Source organism: Mustela lutreola, chromosome 5, assembly GCF_030435805.1.
Source record: "Mustela lutreola isolate mMusLut2 chromosome 5, mMusLut2.pri, whole genome shotgun sequence".
Classification (NCBI taxonomy): domain Eukaryota; kingdom Metazoa; phylum Chordata; class Mammalia; order Carnivora; family Mustelidae; genus Mustela; species Mustela lutreola.
The window spans coordinates 33,345,130-33,364,785 of record NC_081294.1 but is presented as its reverse complement, the minus strand read 5'-3'; the positions used below and the strand labels follow the sequence as shown (position 1 = coordinate 33,364,785).

General features: G+C 36.3%; 1 protein-coding gene across 1 annotated transcript in view; it reads right to left on the bottom strand.

The window, feature by feature from the left end:
• Positions 1-10,237: 10,237 nt before the first annotated feature.
• The window catches only part of FBXO4 (F-box protein 4), a 44,592-nt gene continuing 35,173 nt past the window's right edge, over positions 10,238-19,656 (bottom strand). Inside the window, exon 6 of the mRNA XM_059173895.1 lies at positions 10,238-13,783. Within this exon, the coding sequence (XP_059029878.1) occupies positions 13,689-13,783 (95 nt within the window). The 3' untranslated portion in view covers positions 10,238-13,688. The remainder of the gene's footprint in view (positions 13,784-19,656) is intronic.

Genomic DNA, 19,656 nt, shown 5'->3' with positions numbered 1-19,656 from the left:
AGTTTTATATGTTGTTGATGATAATGCTTTCTGGGAAATAAGTAAAAAAATTGAGACTTATATGTTCAGCATATCTTTGTTATTCACTGAAGGGTATCCCTGTAGAAATTATACAAAGTGCACAAAAAATGTAAGCATGGAAATCCTCATTTCAATATTATTTATGAAAACAAAAAATATCTAAAACCCATAATCTCTTAACTGAAATACTTTGGAATTTTTTTGGAGTTCATTTTTTTGTCTCTACAATGCATAGACTAAGCCCCTGTGAGTTTAGGGGAACACCCCATAATCTATTAATATTTCTGCTGCGAAATATGTTTAAATGGGATAAATATAGATACTCAATAGCCTCACATCAGTTTAAGTAAATCTTGTCACTAAATTAGATCAGGCCAGCCCAGGTGCCCTCAGATGAGTTATAAAAACTCTTTTCTTTTCACAGCTGTTCAGATTTTGAAATTAGAAATAAAGGACTCTAGAGCCCCTGGGTGGCTCAGTCAGTTAAGCAGCTGCCTTCTACTCAGATCATGATCCCAGGGTCCTAGGATCAAGTCCCACAACAGGCTCCTGGCTCAGTGGGGAGTCTGCTTCTCCCTCTACCCCTACCCACTGCTTGTGCTCTGTCTCAAATAAATAAATAAAATCTTAAAGAAAAAAAAGAAATAAAGGACTCTAGATATGACATTTTGAAATTATAGAAAAGAGAACTGTATTTGATGGACTATTTGAAGCATCATTTCATTATGAAGCATCCATATGACAGAATATGACTTAGCAAATAAAATTAGAGTTAAAACATTCTATAGGACAAGGAAAATCTATTTTATATATACTTGATGTAAATATTGGTATTTGAAACTATATATACAGTATAATTTGAATTTTTAAAAATATTTCTATGCATAAAATGATGCAGATAAAATACTATGAATGTATGAAGAACTACTGACTGGTTCTTTCTCAGTGTTGGGGTAATGGTTGATTTTTCTGTTTTATTTATATTCTCCAATTTTTAAAATAATGAGCATGCATTCCTTTTATCTCAGAAAAAAATGCATGGCTTAGAAGCAAGACAATGTGGAAGTAATATAACCTAAAAATCATTCTTTTAGGTTTAAGCTGTTATAATTAGGATAAATCTAAGCAAGTATTCTTTAACTCACAGGAAGATAAAAGCATACATTTAGGAAAAAAATCTGAATTTCTTGGCTCTCAAAGTGATTAATAGCAATATTAGTTCACTAAGGAATGCTTTGGAATCACTATCCCTAAGGAAATCTAAATGATTTACAACTCCTGCCTAATTCTTTTATTTATCATAAAGATGTGTTTTATGTTCTAATTTCTCCTTTACTTTTATAAGGTTTATTTATTTTTAATAATCTTTACTATAGAGGGGCCCAAACACAATCCAAAGACCAAGACTTGCATGCTCTTCTGACGGAACCAGTCAGGCGACCTCAATTTCTCCTTTAGAAGAATGTGGGTAAAATGTGATGGTGTGCCACGGGGAGATGAAAAGAAAGGGAGTTAGGAATAAGAAATTAACTTCAAGGTTCTTTCAGTCATTTTTTTACTGCTTTCATCCTGGAATATGGAGAAATGATAACACAAGAAAGTACTAACCTATGTGTTTGCTCAGTGAAGTTCACAATTACTCAAAATATTATCCTGAATATATACTGTAGTCTCTTTATGACCCTTCTTGGTCTCTTAGCATTTGCATTCTCAGTCAAACATAATTTTTCTCTTTAACACAAACCCCACATACACACCCAAATCTTTATTTTAGCATTCCCATGGGTGGCTCGGGCTCTCTGTTCTATAAAGGGACATTGGAATTGAAATACTTAAAAAAAAAAAAAAAGTTTAAGTAATCTCTACACCCAACAACTCTCGACACCAAGATGAAGCGTTAAATGCCCCTCTGACTGAGCCAGCCAGGCGCCCAAAAATTCACAACAGCCTCTCCCAGGAAGTTCCAAATGTTCAGTATTTGTTCCATTTCCCCAATCCTGTTGTAAACAACAACTTAGGATCTCATTTTCTTAGACCATAGTCACCACTTGACTCACACAGGGAGAGTTAGTAGCTTGTTATGAATGAACACCAAGGCAGCTATTTTTAGATCATTAAAAGACAGACTTTCTGGCTAACCTTTATCAATCCAGTGAGTCACATTCTCTTGGTAAGAAAACATGCAAAAGCTGCTCTTTAACCCTTTCAGATCCTTTCACCCAAGTTAAGACTGCTCTAAGCCCCAAGGTTAGGACAGCTGACTCCTGGCTAGCTGTCACAAACAACTTTTAATTTCAGAATAGCTTGGTGCCTCTATATTTGGATTAATTTAGGTACAGTTGATACAGATTTGTTTATGGGGGCCTCTGGTTGTATTTTTTAAAAGTAGAAAGAAATCCTATGAAGGAGATATGATAATTTTTAATGAACCTGAAGTCTTTAGTAATAAAAGAATACAAATTTGCAAAAGGGTGAAACATTGTAGTTGCAGATTCTTGGATATTAGAAACCTTGAGAATTAAAGTTACACGTCCTAGAAAAGTAAATAAGTAAATACCATCCAAGAACCAAGGACATGTCTTAACAGCAACAGGTGACCAAATCAGATAAGTACTGTGTACCGGAGAAGACTTGTACTGGCTCAATGCAATGTTTGTGCTCATTTTTTCTTATCCCCACCAGTGATATCACAGTGGTAGCAGGTGGAGTGTTTAACCACAGAAATCATCAAACGCTACAAATCAGAGCTTTTCCTCTCTCTCTTTCTCTCTCTCTCCATTTTTTCCTTTTTTTTTTTTTTTGTCCTTCAAGGAAGTTATTAACCACTTTTTAGACATAGACTAAAGTATATATTTTTCAGAATTTTTAATAATATAACTAGTGGTAGGGGTGAGTGTATGCGCCTTCAAAGTCAGTGCTGTATAATGAAAAACTACACACAAAGCAGAATTTTTTAAATTAATTTATATTTTTAAAGATTTTATTTATTTATTTGACAGGTAGAGATCACAAGTAGGCAGAGAGGTACGCAGAGAGAGAGGAGGAAGCAGGCTCCCTGCTTTCATATACCATGAAAACCTTTCATATACCATGAAAACACCAACAAAAGAAAATCAGAGTGGCTATACTGTCACATAAAATTACCTCAGAACAAGGAATATTACTAATGTTTAAAAGAAAAGTTAGACAATAATAAATGGGTCAATTCTCCAAGAAGACCTAACAATTCTAAATGGGTACACCCCAACAACATGACCTCAAAATACATAAGACAGAAACTGATAATACTGAAAGGAAAAATAGATAAATCTACAACTATAGAACACTTCAACACTCCTCTCTCAGTAATTGCTACAACAAATACATGGGAAATGAGTAAAGATATAGGAGACAAAAGCAGCACTATCAATCAATCTGTCAATAAAATGTCATGTTATTAACATTTATAGGATACTCTATCCAACATCTTAATAAACATTTCTTTCAATTGCATGTGGAATATTAAACAAGATAGACCACACCAGGGACCCTAAAACAAACTTCACCAAATTTAAAAGAATAGAAACCATACAAAGTATGTCTTTTGACCACAGCAGAATTAAACTAGAAATTAAGAGGCATATCTGAAAATTCCCTGGTATTTACAAATTAAAGCTGCAATGAATATATCATCATTGCAACTGAGCTTGATGAATTTTTTAAGTACATGATTTTTAAAAAAAATATGATGATTCTCCTCTACAGTACAATGAATTACTAACAGCAGGCTTGCTGTTGTCTTATAGGACTAAATATGCCAGTTCTCAAAATGATACCTGGCAGAGTTACTTCAGTTTTAAACTGACATTCAAGAACTTTTCCAACACCATCCCCCACATACCTATGTCCATATGACAACCTCCTAGTAATCCTTTTGGACAAATTCAAACATCACTGAGAAGCCTTCCTTGACAACTGTCATGCCTGCTCCTCATTATCCCCCCAAATTAGACTCTCTTTCTCCCCATATTCCCATAGAACTCTGCACATACCTTTTTAATGCTCTGGTGTCCTCTGTCTGGTTAACTCCAGTTGTTGTTCAAACTTCAGTCCAGGTTCAACGCAAGCATTCCATGACTCCTGTCCCCTACTCACCTTTATTGGGTTAGACCCCCCTCTTATATAAGCCCCAAAATGCAACGATTAGTGTAAGGTTTCTTAACAGCAGCATTATTGAAATTTTTGACCTTATAACTCTGTTGTGCAGGGCTGTTCTATGCATTATAGGATGTTTAGCAATATCCTTGACCTCTATCTGTTAGATACCAGTGGCGCACACACCCCAAGTTGAGACAGTCAAAAATATCTCCAGGCCTGGCCAAATGTCCTCTGGATGGCGGGCAAGGTACTCCTCATTTGAGAACCACTGAATCAGTCCTACCAATCATACTGACTGAGATTAGTCTTCTTTTCTGTTTAATTAGTCTATTTTGGACCATTGATAACTCATAGGAAGAAAGTGTATTTTCTTTCTGAAGCCCAGGATCTAGCACAGAGACAGGCACCTAAGTAAATGCTTAGATGATTTATGACCCTATGGAGTGGTATTTTTAATATTAACCAAGGCAATCACTACTTCCAAGAAGATTATCTAGAATATAAGATCAAGTCATGCATACAATTATTATTAGGCAGAAACTTGTCTTTTATATCTTAATTATTGCCAGGAAATACACTCCATTGAAAATCAATCAGCTAAACAATTGATCGTTAGATCGAATAACTTTTAATTATCTATTTTGTTGTTTTTTAATATTTTATTGTTTTTATTGTTAGGGAGCTTTTATTTATTTTTTCCTCCTAAGTATTATATTTAATATTGCTACATATGTGTATTTTTAAAATTCAGTTAATTAACATATAATGTAGTATTAGTTTCAGAGGTAGAGGTCATTGATTCATCAGGCTTATATAATATCCAGTGCTCATTATATCATGTGCCCTCCTTAATGTCCATCACTCAGTTACCCCATTCTCCAAATCCCTCTCCTCCTGCAACCCTCAGTTTGTTCCCTATGATTGAGAGTCTCTAATGGTTTGTCTCCTTGTCTGATTTTGTCTTGTTTTATTTTTTCCTCTTTTTCCCTATTATTCTCTGTTTTGTTTCTTAAATTCCACATAGGTGAGATCATATGAAAATTGTCTTTCTATGATTATTCACTTAGCATGATACCCTCTACTTCCACTTGGCATGACAGCCTCTATTTCACTTAGCATGACACCCTTTAGTTCCATCCATGTTGTTGCAAATGGAAAGATTTCATTTCTTTTTGATAACTCAGTAGTATTCCATTGTACATATATATACACCACATCTTCTTTACCCATTCATCTGTTGATGGACATTTGGACTCTTTCCATAGTTTGGCTATTGTGGATATTTTTACTATAAACATTGGTGTGGGTGCCCCTTTGGATCACAATATTTGTGTCTTTGGGGTAAATACCAATTAGTACAATTGCTGGGTCATAGGGTAGCTCTATTTTCAACCTTTTGAGGAAACTCCATACTGTTTTCCAGAGTGGCTGCACCGGCTTGCATTCACAACAGTGTAGGAGGGTTCCCTTTCTCTGCAACTCACCAACATCTATTGCTTCCTGAGTGGTTAACTTTAGCCATTCTGACTGGTGTGAGGTGATATCTCATTGTGGTTTTGATTTGCATTTCCCTGATGATGAGTGATGTTGAGCATTTTTTCATGTGTCTGTGGCCATTTGTATGTCTTCTTTGGAGAAATGTCTGTTTATGTATTCTGCCCATTTCTTGACTGGATTGTGTGTGTGTGTGTGTGTGTGTGTGTGTGTGTGTGTGTGCGTGTGTGTGTGTTTGGGTGCTGAGTTTGAGAAGTTCTTTATAGATTTTGCATTCTTGCCCTTTATCTAATAAGACATTTGCAAATATCCTCTCCCATTCTCTTGGTTGTCTTTTGGTTTTGTCAACTGTTTCCTTTGGTGTGCAAAAGCTTTTTATCTTAATGAAGTCCCAATATTTCATTTTTCCCTTTGTTTCCCCTGCTTTGGAGACGTGTCTAGCAAAAAGTTGCTGTGGCCAAGGTCACAAAGGTTGCTTCCTGTGTTCTCCTCTAGGATTTTGATAGATTCTTGTCTCACACTGAGGTCTTTCATCCATTTTGAGTCTATTTTTGTGTATGGTGTAAGGAAATGGTCTAGTTTAATTCTTCTGCATGTGGCTGTACAATTTTCCCAACACCGTTTTTTGAAGAGACTGCCTTTTTTTCCATTGGATATTCTTTCCAGATTTGTCGAAGATTAGTTGATCATAGAGTTGAGGGTCCATTTCTGGGTTCTCTATTCTATCCCATTGATCTATGTGTCTGTTTTTGTCCCAGAAGCATACTGTCTTGATGATTACAGCTTTGTAATGGAGATTGAAGTCTGGCATTCTGATGCCACCAGCTTTGTTTTTCAACATTCCTTTGGCTATTCAGGGTCTTTTCTGATTCCATACAAACTTTAGGATTATTTGTTCTAGCTCTGTGAAAAAAGCTGGTGGTATTTTGATAGGGATTGCATTGAATGTATAGTTTGCTCTAGGCAGCACAAACATTTTAACAATATTTGTTCTTCCAATCCATGAGCATGGAACATTTTTCTATTTCTTTGTGTCTTCTTCAATTTCTTTCATGACTGTTCTGTAGTTTTCTGATACAGAAACTTTGCCTCTTTGGTTAAGTCTATTCCTGGCTATCTTATGGTTTGGGGTGCAATTGTAAATGGGATTGAATCCTTAGTTTCTCTTTCTTCTGTCTCATTGTTAGTATATAGAAATGGAATTTATGTCTGTGCATTGATTTTATAACCTGTCACTTAGCTGAATTTTTTTATGAGTTCTAGCAATTTTAGGCTGGAGTCTTTGGGGTATTTAACATACAGTATCATGTCATCTGTGAAGAGTGAGAGTTTGACTTCTTTGCTGATTCGGATGCCTTTTACTTTTTTTCATTGTCTGATTGCTGAAGCTAGAACTTCTAGTACTATGTTGAAAAGCAGTGGTGAGAATGGACATCTCTGCCATGTTCGTGACCCTAGGGGAAAAACTCTCAATTTTTTCCACTGAGAATGATACTTGCCACATGCTTTTTGTATAAGACTTTTATGATATTGAGGTATGTTCCTTCTATCCCTGAACTGTGAAGAGCTTTAATCAAGAAAGGATGCTGTACTTTGTCAAATGCTTTTTCTGCACATACTGAGAGGAACATATGGTTCTTGTTCTTTTCTTTAATTAATGTACTATATTACATCGATTCATTTGTGGATGTCAAACCACCCTTGCAGCCCAGGAATAAATCCCACTTGGTTATGGCAAATGGTATTTTTAATGTACTGTTGGATCTTATTGGCTAATATCTTGGTGAGAATTTTGGTATCCATGTTCATCAGGGATATTGATCTGTAATTCTTTTTGTTGGGGTCTTTGGTTTTGGGATCAAGGTACTGCTGGCCTCATAGAAGGAATTTGGAAGTTTTCCTTCCATTTCTAGTTTTTGAAATAGCTTCAGAAGACCAGGCACTAATTCTACTCTAAATGTTCAGTAGAATTCACTTGGGAAGCCATCTGGCTCTGGACTCTTGTTTATGGGGAGGTTTTTGATTACTGCTTCAATTTCCTTGCTGGTTATGGGTCTGTTCAGGTTTTCTATTTCTTTCTGTTTCAGTTTTGGTAGTTTATGTGTCTCTAGGGATGCATACATTTCCTACAGATTGTTTAATTGTTTGGCATATAGTTGTTCATAATATATTCTTATAATGGTATTTCTTTAGTGCTGGTTGCAATCTCTCCTCTTTCATTCATGATTTTATTTATTTTGGTCGTTTCTCTTTTCTTTTTTATAAGATCATTAATCTAATTAATCAGTAATTATTCCTATTAATTATCTCAAAGAACAAGCTAATAGTTTTGTTGATCTGTTCTACTGGGTTTTTTTGGTTTCATTTTCATTGATTTCTGCTCTAATCCTTATTATTTCTCTTCTCTTGCTGGGATTAGGCTTTATTTCTCCTCTTTTTCCAGCTCCTTCAGGTGTAAAGTTAGGTGTTTGAGGCCCTTCTTGTTTCTTGAGAAAAGCCTGTATTACTTGTATTGCTATATACATCCCTCTTAGGACCACCTTTGCTGCATCCCAAAGGTTTTGAACAGTTGTGTTTTCATTTTCATTTGTTTCCATGAATTTTTAGAATTCTTTAATTTCCTGGATGACCCATTCATTCTTTAGTAAGATGCTCTCTAGCATCCATGTATTTGAGTTCTTTCCAAATTTCCTCTTGTGACTGAGTTCCAGTTTGAAAGCATTGTGATCTGAAAATACACAGGGAATGATCCCAATCTTTTGGTACTCATTGAGACCTGACTAGTGATCCAGTATGTGACCTAGTCTGGAGAATGTTCCAGGTGCACTTGAGAATAAACCTGTTGCTTTAGAATGGAATGCTCTGAACCTATCTGTGAAGTCCATCTGGCCCAAAGTGTCATTCAAAGCCCCTGTCTCCTTGTTGATCTTCTGCTTAGATGATATGTCCATTGCAGTAAGTGGGCTTTTAAAGTCCCCTATGATTATTGTATTATTATCAACGTGTTTCTTTAATTTTCTTATACCTGGTTTATATAATTGGCTGTTCCCATGTTAAGGGCATAAATATTTATAATTGTTAGATCTTCTTGTTGGATAGACCCTTTAATTACGATATAGTATCCTTCCTCATCTTTTATTACACCCTTTGGTTTAAAATCTAATTTGTCTGATATAAGGATTGTTACCTCAGCTCTCTTTTGAGATCCATTAACATGATAAATCATTCTCCACCCCCTCACTTTCAATAGGGAAGTGTCTTTGGTCTAAAATGAGTCTCTTGCAGACAGCATATCAATGGGTCTTGCTTTTTTATCCAATCTGATATGCTGTATCTCTTGATTGGGGCATTTAGCCCATTTACATTCAGGATAACTATCAAAAGATATGAATTTAATACTATTGTATTACCAGTAAAGTCACTGTTTCTCTATATTATCTCTGTTCCTTTCTTGTCTATGCTACTTTTGGGTTCTCTATTCACTTAAAGGATCCTCCTTTAATATTTCTTGTAGAGCTGGTTTAGTGATCACAAATTCTTTTAGTCTGGTTGCCCGGGAAGCTTTTCTCACTTTCTTCTATTTTGAATGAAATCCTTGCTGGAAAAAGTATTCTTGGCTGCATATTTTTCTCATTTAGCACCCTGGATGTATCATGCCAGTCCTTTCTGGTCTGCCAGGTTTCTGTGGATAGGTCTGCTGCCAATCTGCTGTTTCTAGGTTATGCACCTCTTGTCCCAAGCTGTTTTCAGGATTTTCTCTTTGTCTTTGAGACTTGCAAGTTTCACTATTACATGTTGAGGTGTTGACCTATTTTCATTGATTTTGATGGGGATACTCTGTGTCTCCTGGACTTGGATGCCTGTTTCCTTCTCCAGATTAGGGAAGTTCTGAGCTATAATTTGCTCCAAACATACCTTCTGCCTCTCTCTCTTTCCTCTTCTTCTGGGATCCCAATTATTCTAATATGGTTTCACTTTATGGCATCACTTCTCTCTCAAGTTCTCCCCTCATGATCCAGTAGTTGTTTCTCTCTCTTTTTTTCAGCTTCTTTCTTCTCCATCACTTTATCTTCTATATTACTAATTCTCTCTTCTGCCTCATTTATCCTAGCAGTTAGAACTTCGTATTTTATTGCAGCTCATTAACAGCCTTTTTGATTTCAACTTAATAAGATATTAGTTCTTTTATTTCTCCAGAAAGGGATTCTTTAGTGTCTTCTATGCTTTTTCCAAGCCCAGCTAGTATCTCATAATTCTTATTCAGAACTCTAGTTCTGACGTCTCATTTATATCTAGATTATATATATATATATATATATATATATATATATTTGATTAGGCTCCTGGCAGTCAGTACTGCTTCTTGTTCTCTTTTTTGAAGTGAGTTTTTCCATCATGTCCTTCTGTCCAGAGAAGAACAGATGAACGGGAGAACAAAATACTAAAATGGGAACAATCCCAGAGAAATATACACTAAGCATATCAGAAGAGACCCAAAACCAATAAATAAAATAGATGAATGAATAAATAAATAAATAAAATAATCAGACAAATGGACAGAGCAGAGCAATACACTGGATCCTGTGCACATTTTGGTATGTTTATTAGAAAACTAGATCCCAAAAATGTAAAGAAAAATTTACATATATGCAAAAATAAAATGAATACAATGGAAGGACAGAAGGTAACTGTAAAAATGAAAATTAAAGGACAAAAAAAAATAAGGACTATAAACATACAGGTGAACAGAACAGAGCAATACACTATATCCTGGGTATTCTGGTCAATTTGTTAGAAGACCCTACATCCCAAAACTGTAAAGAAAGAAAAACTTATATATGTAGAAAAATAAAATTAAAGACATTGAAATGACACAATGTAACTGTAAAGAAGAAAATGTTAAGACTTTAATTTAAAAAAAGAATAAAATAGAGAGAATATGATCAGACAAGTGAAAAGAACAGAGTCATACACTAGATGGTGGGTGTATTTTGTTCTATTTGTTAGAAGAAACTGCATCTTAAAACTGTAAAGAAAAAAAAAAGAAAAGCTTGTATATATACAAAACTAAAATTAAATACGACAAAAGGATAGGATGTAAATGTAAAAATTAAAATTTAAAAAGATTTTTTAAGATGATTGATAAAATAAGAAATTGGTTGAAAAAGGAAAGAGAAAAAAATAAAATTGAACAACTAAAAAAAATTGAGCAACTAAAGAATCATGGGGGAAAAAACATGAATTCTCTATTTTTACCTAGCACTAGCATTTTGCAGGTATCTATAATCAGAAACTTGGTCTTAGCAGGATGTTTTCGCTGATATTCTGTGGAAGGGGCCTGTTGCACAAATTCTCAAGTGTCTTTGCCCTGGGCATAATTGCACTGCCTTTGCCAGGGGCCAGACTAAGTAAGGTGCTCCAGATTGCTCTATGTGGCTTTTGTTCCTTGAAGGCTTTCTGAACCACTGAAGAGGATGAGAATGAAAATGGTGGTCTCCTACTCTCCAGCCCCAGAGCTGAAAGCTCAGGGCCCCACTCCTCAGTGCATCCTCAGGGTAAAGCAGTCAGTCACTCCTGTCTCCCTGGTCTCCATCCACACTCTGTGATCACCTAGCATATGGCCAAGCATTTCTATCTCAGGCACGTGACCCTGTTTCATGTCTCTAAACCCTGCACACTCTGGCACCAGGCACTTATGCTCTCTTCCTCTGGGGGAGGAAGTGGGGTCTGGCCATGGTTCTGCCGCTTCCTGGGACCCTGCTTAGAGAGTAGTTGATCAACCCTGCCACAGTTCACAGTATATGCCAACTCCAAGCTGAGAGCCCACTTCTGGGCTTGCTGAATTGAATCTGGTTTGCCCTCTCTAATGCCTGGGTACTCAGCCACACTCAGGCATTCCCAGTCTTCCTATGATCCCGAGGATCCTGAAACCATACTGTCCCATCTAGGACTCCACCCTGTTTTACCACCTGAACACCGTTAAGGCAAGGATGTCCCTTACTGGAGCAGATTTCTTAAAGTTCTGATTTTGTGCTCTACTCCTACATTACTTGCCATTAGCCAGCTTACAGAGTCTCCCTCCTCCCATATATCACCTATGTTTCACTTCTCCACACCTCCTACCTTGCAGAAAATGGTTGCTTTTCTATTTGTAGAGTTGCAGCTATTATTTTCTTAGATCTCTGATTGAGCTAACAGGTGTTCAGAATGATTTGATAGCTATCGAGCTGAATTCCTGGGACCAGACTTCTACTCCACCATCTTGGACTATCCCTCTCTATTATCTACTCTGTGTCTTTTAAAAATTATTGCTACAAAAGAAGCATATGTGCATTGTAGAAAATTAGGAAAACATAATTAAATAAATCCTTTATCCACTACTAATTATCTTAATTCTATACTTCCAGGTCTTTACACATACAAACACACACCCCTTTGCAGTTTCATCTCAGTATAAAATCATATTGCACATATTTTTTTCTCAACCTGCTTTTTTCAGTAAGTTATCTCTACTTTCTCTTTCAGTACATTTTATCTCCTCTGATATTGAGAGTATTTTCAAAATTTCCCATATAATCCCCAAATATTGCACACAGGAGGTTTATTCATTCAAATATCAAATGTGAGGATGTCTGTTTAAGTGTCTGCCTTCAGCTCAAGTCATGATCCCAGGATCCAGGAATTGAGTCCCACATTGGGCTCCTTGCTTGGTGGGGAGCCTATTTTTCTCTCTGCCTGCCACTACCCCTGCTTGTACTCTCTCTCTCTTTCTCTGACAAATAAATAAAATTATACACACACACACACACACACATACATGTATATATATATATATATATACACACACACACATATATATATAAAACATAAGATCATTTGTCTCTGGTTTTTATGTCCCTTAGTTTCTCAGAATCAACCACAATTGTCCTTTTCACAATAGTAACTTTTTAAAGAATCCAACCCATTTACCTCCTGCAGAATATCCCTGAATTTGTCTACTTTATTTGCCACACTCTCATTTAACTTGTTTGTCTATATTCTATATTTCTTGTAAATTTAACATCATATTAGAGGCTTAGTAAATCCAATTTAAATATTGTTGCCTAGAATAATTCATAGGCAATGGTGTGTAACTTCATGTGGTATTATATCAAAAGGCACACATTATTTCATTAACAACCAATAGTGATGATACAGTTGATTGAGTCTTTTACTAAGTTACTTTGTTTTCTCCTCCACTGAACAGATAAGTTTTTCCCTTACTATTAAAAAATAACATGTGAGATTTTCTTTTAGCAATTAACCAAATTTCCGATTAACCACTTAATGATTTTTGACACAAATTAATAATTTTTCCCTTAATCTATATCATTTGAGTCTGTGAAATTATTCTTTTCTAATTCTGTACTTTCTGTTTCATGACTGACATTTTTCTGTAAAACAGTTCATTTCCTTAAAAATTGGGGTATTTGGTTACCTTCTTTGTGAGGATATAAGCAACAGAATTCCCACAGACACCTGATGGGAATATTTGTACCATACTTTTGGAATATAATTTGGCATTATCTAGCCAAGTTGAAGACACACAACCTATGACCTAGCATTTCCATTTTAGTTGTGGCATTTCCCACATTAAGGTGTTCTCCACTTAAAAATCAGAAATCTGTTTTTATAAATTAAACATTTTAAAAATAAATGCTAATCGAGAGTCTATTTATCAACATTTTAAATAAGAAAACTTGTAACATTTTTATGTCAACTCAAAACCTCAACCAATTTCCTAAAACAGAACTAATTCACAGTAAAATACCTATACATACAAGTGACAAGCTGTCAGGTTAAGATGTAAAATGGCTGAAGTGTTCATTAAATGATTAATATGCTCATTTCAAACAACCACTTTGTATACAGCAACATGCTGTATTAGTCTGGGTTCTCTAAAGAAACACAATCAATTGGATATATGTATGACTTACGATTTGTTATAAGGAGCTGCCTTACATGATTATGGAGACTGAGAAGTCCCAGATCTGCCGTCAAGATCCAAGTATCTGCTGATGACCCAGGAAAGCCAATGGTATAGTTCTAGTCTCAGTATGAGTCTGAAGGCAGGAGAAGACCAATGTTCCAGCTTGAAGATAGGCAGAGAAAGCAAATACTCCTTTACTCAGCCTTTTGTCCAACTGAGACAAGCAATGATTTAGATGAGGGTCACCCACATGGTAGAGGGCAATCTGTTTAATTTACTCTATTCAAATGTTAATCTCATCCAGAAATACCCTCATAGATACACAAAGAATAATATTTAACCAAATATCTGGGCACCCACCTCCAGCCAAGTTGACATGTAAAATTAACCATCACAATGCCCTTTGCTAATTCTGACTGCAACTTTCAAAATATTAACATTTAACAATTCTACTTAGAATATAACTCAAGACTTCCCCTACAACACCCACCCCTAACACACACACGGAGTTTTCTTGAAAATGTAGTACTGTATATTTGGGGATAAATATAAATTTTTCATATAAAACATCAACTGACAAGCATATTACAAAGATACCTATATTCTAAAGTTTGAATATCAAAATCCAAGAGGTGTTGCACCAGGTAAATATTAAAGTATGCCAGTACCTACCATAAAAACATGTAAAGATATGTACCAGCAGAAGTGTGTAAGAATATTGGCAGCAGTTATTTACAGTAACCCAAACCTGCAAACAACCTGAATGTCCACTTATGGTTGCGTGAATGAGTTGTGAAATATTCATACAATGGAACAGTATATTACTGAGAAAATGATATAGCCAAATTCTATAATATAGATGGCATTGCAAATACAATATTGATCAAAAGAAGAAGGATAAAAGTAATTCCAATAGTGCACTTAGAGGTGGCCACCAAGCAGACTGGAGTTCACTCTCTAGAGAGTCTCACTCTCCTTCCTCTGCATCATGTCTGACAAACATCATAAGGCTAGGGTTGAGAAATTTGGTAAGTTTAAATTAAAGAAGGCATAAAAAAATCTACTATCTTCAACAGAAATGACTGAATAGGAGAAGCAAGAAGGCAAATTATAATGAGGTGTGTGCCACCAACATGTACTGTGTACTCCAAAAGCACTACCTTCTTGTTTTACTTATTTCAGCTGTTTAACTTTATAAGATGCAAAGAGGTTGGATCAAGTTTAAATGACTGCTTCCACTTTTCTCACCAAAGAATCAGAACAACCCACAATGAACATGGAGCCTGCCTCCCATTTGCCTGGTTGGCTGGCAGGGAAGGAAAAGAACTTGCATGTTGGTGAAGGAAGAAGCTGGAGGTTTTGACATCAGTGAAATCTAGAGTAAAAACCAAGTTGGTCCGAGGTGTCCTGCAAACTGTAAAATGCAGTTTAATCAGAGTGTGACTTTTTTTTTCAAATGATTTTAATTATTGGCGTGCACAATTAAAAAAAATTTTTTTTTTAAAATTTATTTAACAGACAGAGATCACAAGTAGGTGGAGAGGCAGGCAGAGAGCGAGGGGGAAGCAGGCTCCCTGCTCAGCAGAGAGCCCGATGCGGGGCTCGATCCCAGGACCCTGGGACCATGACCTGAGCCAAAGGCAGAGGCTTACCCCACTGAGCCACCCAGGCGCCCTGGAGTGCACAATTTTTAATATGCAAATCAAAAGTTTAAAATGGGAAAAAAAATTCCAACAGTATGATTCCATTCATATTAAGTTCAAAAAAGCAAAACCAGAGCATTGTTTAAGGATGTATATATGGGTTGCAAAGGCATAAAGAGAAAGGTATGATTATCACACAACCAGAATAGTAGATACCTCCAGGGTGGAGGGGCAGGATTATAATTAGAGAGGAAGCCAAGAACTAAGTGGGTATGCTTGGAAACTGCCCAAGTTTTATTTTTTGACATGGGTTACACTACTGTTTGTTAGGGAGGGAGAGAGAGAGTGTGTGTGTATGTGTGTATGTAATAAAAAAGGAAAAGAAATAAATGGAAGAAGTTAGGTTAAGCATAATGTAGAAGATATGACTGCAGAATGTTGTTGAAGGGCACTGACCTCTTCTTGCTGTGTCTCAGCATGTGTCAGCACATATATAATTGAACTACAGAAGAGAAAAAGAAAATTAAAAAAATTCAGAAGCAAAAGCATTTGTAACAGAGCTCACACTTATAGAAAATGCTCAAAAATAAAACATTTGTTGGACTGGAAACTGATAGATGAAAAATCTTTCATATGAATAAAAAGCTTTAAAAAACAGTTCAGAAGAAGATAAAAAGTGAACAACTTAATGGGGACATAATAGGCATTCATAAAATCATAAAATGTAAGAATGCTGTAAACATGGCTTTGTGCAATAAATCATGCAATATTCAAAACATGAAGTTGCCAGTGAACTTCAAAAGAAGTCATTCGGGGGAAGAGCAAGATGGCAGAGAAGTAGGAGACCTAAATATCATCAGGTCCCAGGAGTTCAGCTAGATAGTTATTAAAACATTTTGAATACTTACAAACTCAACAGGAGATAGAAGAGAAGAAGAGCAGCAATTCTAGGAACAGAAAATCGATCACTTTCCAGAAGGTAAAACGTGTGGAGAAGTGAATTCAAGGCAACATAGACCGTGGGGGAGGGGCTGGCTCCTGGCAAGTGGTAGGGCAGCAGAGCACAAAATCAGAAATTTTAGAAGTCTGCTCCACTGAGAGATGTCGCTCCAGAGGCTAAGCAGGGGGTGGAGCCATCACGGGGACAGTGTGCTCCCACGACCTGCAGAGTCTTAAAAAGACCAGGGGTGTCTAAGTGTGGCAGAGCTCCCAGGTATCAGAGTGGGGAAGCTACAGAGATAGAGTCAAGATAGAGTCAGCTTGTGGTTATGTTAAACCGTGATCTGAGGTGCAGTTGGGCCACTGCTCTTCAAACAGGGACCCCCACAAGTGGCAGACCTGGGGAGACCCTTCCTTCCTCCTCTGGGAGGAGCAGTGTGGGAGTGCACTGCAGGAATCTCCTGGGTTTGTAAACTCCAAACTGGGTTGTGTCCCAGAGATAGAAATGCTTGGTCACGGGGTAGGCATGGAGTGCAACTGGAGACCAGAGAGATGGGAGGGACTGACTGCTTTTATCTGAGGGTGCACTGAGGAGGGGGGGCCCCCAAGCTCTCGGCTCCTCCTCACTGGAGATTGGGAGGCAGCCATTTTCATTCCTGTCCTCCAAAGCTGTACAGAAAGCCTTCAGGGAATAAAAGCTACTAAAAGCAAAACTGAACAGATTTTTTAGCCTGGCCCCTGGCAAGGGTGGTACATTTCCGCCTCAGGCAAATACATTAGAGAATCACAGCAATAGCCCCCTCCACCAGAAGATTAGGAAGAATATCCAGTCAAGCCCAAGTTCACTACTCAATGAGAACTATGGATCTCCAGAAGTAAGGGAAAGCAACACATAGAATTCATGGCTTTTTCCCCACAATTTTTTATCCTTTCAAAGTTAAATTTTTTTATTTTATTTTTTTCTTCTTCTATTTTTTAAAATTTTTCCTGTTTCTTATTTTAACATTTTAAAACTATTTTATGTTATCAATAACTTCTTAAAAATCTTTTTTTTTAAAGATTTTATTTATTTATTTGACAGACAGATCACAGGGAGGCAGAGAGGCAGGCAGAGAGGAGGAAGCAGGCTCGATGTGGGGCTCGATCCGAGGACTCTGGGGTCATGACCCAAGCCAAAAGCAGACGCTTTAACCCACTGAGCCACCCAGGCACCCCTTAAAAATCTTTTTAAATTTTTCATTGTTATAGTCATATTTTATCCCTTCATTATATTTAACCTTATTTTTTGTATACATATAGGTTTCAAAATTTCCTACAAATTTTGGGATACAGTTTCTTCTACTAGATCAAAATATACCCTAAATCTAATGCACAGCATTGTTATAGTCTCTGGCCTGATCACATTTTTTCCTCTTTTTTTTTTCTTTTTTCAACCAACTTCTTATCTTATCAATTCCTTTTTTAGAATCTTTTTAAATTTTCCTCTTTACAGTCATATTGCATCTTACCCTTATTTTTGTGTGTATATATAAGATTTTCTTTCTTTAAAATTTTGGGAAGTAGTTTCTTCTAACAGAACAAAATACACCCAAAATCAAGTGTGTGGCTCTGTTCTATTCACCAGTTCAATATATATATATATTTCTTTTTCTTTTTTCCCCCTTTCTTCTCCCCCCAGTTTTGGGTCTCTTCTGATTTGGTTAGTGTATACTTTTCTGGGGTCATTGTTAGCTTTTAGTATTCCGTTCTCTCACTCATCTATTCTTATCTGGATAAAATGACAAGGTGGAAAAACCTACCACAAAAATAAAAGAACAAGAGGTAGTACCGATGGTTAGGGACCTAATCAATATGGACACTAGTAATTTATCAGAACTAGAGTTCAGAATGATGATTATCAAGGTGCTAGCTGGGCTCGAAAAAAGCATGGAAGATACTAGAGAATCCCTTTCTGGAGAAATAAAAGAACTAAAATCTAACCAAGTTGAAATTTTTAAAAAAGCTATTAATGAGGTAAAATAAAAAACGGAGGATCTTACTGCTAGGATAAATGAAGCAAAAGAGAGAATTAGTGATACAGAAGAACAAATGATGGAGAATTAAGAAGCTGAGCAAAAGAAAGACAAACAAGTACTGGAACCCAAGGGGAGAATTCGAGAGATAAGTGATACCATAAGATGAACCAATATTAGAATAATTGGGATCCTAGAAGAAGAAGAGAGAGAGGGGGGCAGAAGGTATATTGGAGCAAATTATAATAGAAAATTTCCCTAATTTGGTGAAAGGAACAAGCATCAAAGTCCAGAAGGCAAAGAGAACCCCCCTTAAAATCAATAAAAATAGGTCTACGCCCTGTTATCTAACAGTAAAACTTACAAGTCTCAGTGACAAAGAAAAAATTCTGAAAGCAGCTTGGGACAAGAAGTCTGTAACATACAATGGTAGAAATATTAGATTGGCAGCAGACCTATCCACAGAGACCTGGCAAGCCAGAAAGGACTGGCATGATATATTCAGAGCACTAAATGAGAAAAATATGCAGCCAACAATACAATATCCAGCTAGACTGTCATTGAAAATAGTAGGAGAGATAAAAAGTTTCCAGGACAAATAAAAACTTAAAGAATTTGCAAACATCAAACCAGCCCTACAGGAAATATTGAAAGGGATCCTCTAAGCAAAGAGAGAGACTAAAGTAACAGACCAGAAAGGAACAGAGACAATATACAGTAATGGTTACCTTACAGGCAATACAATGGCACTAAATTCATATCTTTCAATATTCATCCTGAACGTAAATGAGCTAAACGCCCCAATCAAAAGACACAGGGTATCAGAATGGATTAAAAAAAAAGAACCATCAATATCCTGTCTATAAGAAACTCATTTTAGACCCAAAGACACCTCCAGATTTAAAGTGAGGGGATGGGAAACTATTTACTATGCTAATGGACATCAGAAGAAAGCTGGGATGGCAATCCTTATATCAGATAAATTAGATCTTAAGCCAAAGACCATAATAAGAGATGAGGAAGGAAACTATATCATACTAAAGGACACTATATCACACTTCCAATGAGAAGATCTAACAATTTTAAATATCTATGCCCCTAAAATGGGAGCAGCCAATTACATAAACCAATTAATAACAAAATCAAAGAAACACATAGATAATATACAATAATAGTAGGGGACTTTAACACTCACCTCACTGAAATGGACAGATCATCTAAGCAAAAGATCAACAGGGAAATAAAGGCTTTAAATGATACACTGGACCAGATGGACACCACAGATATATTTAGAACATTCCATCTAAAAAAACCAGAATACATATTCTTCTTTAGTGCACATGGAACATTCTCCAGAATAGATCACATCCTCGTCACAAATCAGGTCTTAACTGGTACCAAAAGATTGGAATCATTTCCTGCATATACTCGGACCACACAA